The sequence below is a fragment of the Ceratina calcarata genome, unplaced genomic scaffold, assembly GCF_001652005.2.
Source record: "Ceratina calcarata isolate Rehan_Ccalc_2016 unplaced genomic scaffold, ASM165200v1 scaffold250.2, whole genome shotgun sequence".
Classification (NCBI taxonomy): domain Eukaryota; kingdom Metazoa; phylum Arthropoda; class Insecta; order Hymenoptera; family Apidae; genus Ceratina; species Ceratina calcarata.
In genome coordinates, this window is record NW_017147019.1 from 63,697 (window position 1) to 65,059 (window position 1,363).

The 1,363-nt window shown below is 31.8% G+C and overlaps 1 protein-coding gene across 2 annotated transcripts in view; it reads left to right on the forward strand.

Moving 5' to 3' along the window:
• The window catches only part of LOC108623089 (phospholipid phosphatase 1), a 47,618-nt gene that overhangs the window by 27,098 nt on the left and 19,157 nt on the right, over positions 1–1,363 (forward strand). Inside the window, exon 1 of one of the 2 annotated variants that reach the window (XM_026812033.1) lies at positions 313–622. The exons of the other annotated variant lie outside the window; for it this stretch is intronic. Coding sequence (XP_026667834.1) covers positions 538–622 — 85 coding nt within the window. The 5' untranslated portion in view covers positions 313–537. Of the gene's footprint in view, positions 1–312; positions 623–1,363 lie in introns of those variants that run through there. 2 annotated transcript variants of the gene reach the window in all.

Consider the following 1,363-nt stretch of genomic DNA (forward strand, 5'->3'; position numbering starts at 1 on the left):
TATTACAGTGTATTCAAGGTGAATCAGTGAAAATTGCAATAAACAATAAAGTACTAGTTTTCATGATTTTATTAAAAGACATTCTCTACGAATTCACTAAATGAATTTATCCTTGTATTTTAATAAATGCAAATGTACTTCTGTTTATAGACTACTGAATAATTTTAAATAATACTTTTTATTAACTCATGACATACATACAATGTATAAAATGAACATGCATATGTTTTGTATTACTTATGAATGGGACTGTACTTCCACAGTTGTGTCTACGCATGCGTTTCATTCGAATACTTATCCATTGGTTCATTCAGCAGACGTACAGTGCGCGTCTGATATTAAGTAACTCAACCTGTATTTGAGCTAAGCATCACGCCTCCGTCCCGCTTTTTCCGTTTCCTTCTTTCACGCCCTCTATTCTCTCCTACTCTTTCGCCCGTCTTTCTTTGGCCTCGCTTCTTTCGCCTTATCACTATTACTTTCCTTTTGCTCCTTTGTTAGTTGATTGTGTGCGTGAACACGTGCCAGATTCATTACATGATGATGATCAAGATAAACGAAAAGGTAGCGTCGCAGTGGAGGAGCTCGAAGCTGATAACTAGCCGTAACATATATAGTATATGTAAGTACTGATTAACAATGGGTAATGTAAAACATAAAGCGAGAATGAGTTTTTTAAATGCGGAAATGGATTTCAAGTTTCATTTAAATACGATTCATATTAACATAATCAATCAACAGATCAAGTTTCACGGAATACCTGTGTACTTTAACGTTCCAAAGATTGAATAAATATTAGGAGATCGAATGACTTCATCTTTGGTGAAATTTAAATTGAATTTACATAAAGTATAAAAGAATATGCGAGGTCCCTTATTTTATTTTCCGTTTATTAAAATTGATTATTGTATTTCCTGATTTTTATATACTGTTTTTCACATGTAATGTAAAATGAGAGCTTTTCTTAATTAGAATTATTATCGCACGTCTGAAGGTTGTTCTGGCTACAAGTTAAAATAGTTACATGTGCTTAACGTGTTATCATATGAAGGGGTAAAAGTTGTAGTGGTGTAAATTTGTTAATCTTCATGTTGAAAAGCACTGGTTTTACTGCATAATAAGTACAGAGGCGGAAAAACTTTTTATCATTAGTGGCCACATTTAAATTAGGCAGTAATAAAGGAGGCCACTATAGCGTTTTATATTTTACTGTTGGTAATTTTATTTGTTTAAATTTAAGCGCGCGTGCGTGTGTGTGTGTATTCATCCAGATCTTTAAATTTTAATAAATGACCACATATTTAAATACCACTTCAAATAAAAATAATATTAGTAGAAGTATTTTTAAATAAATTTATTACAT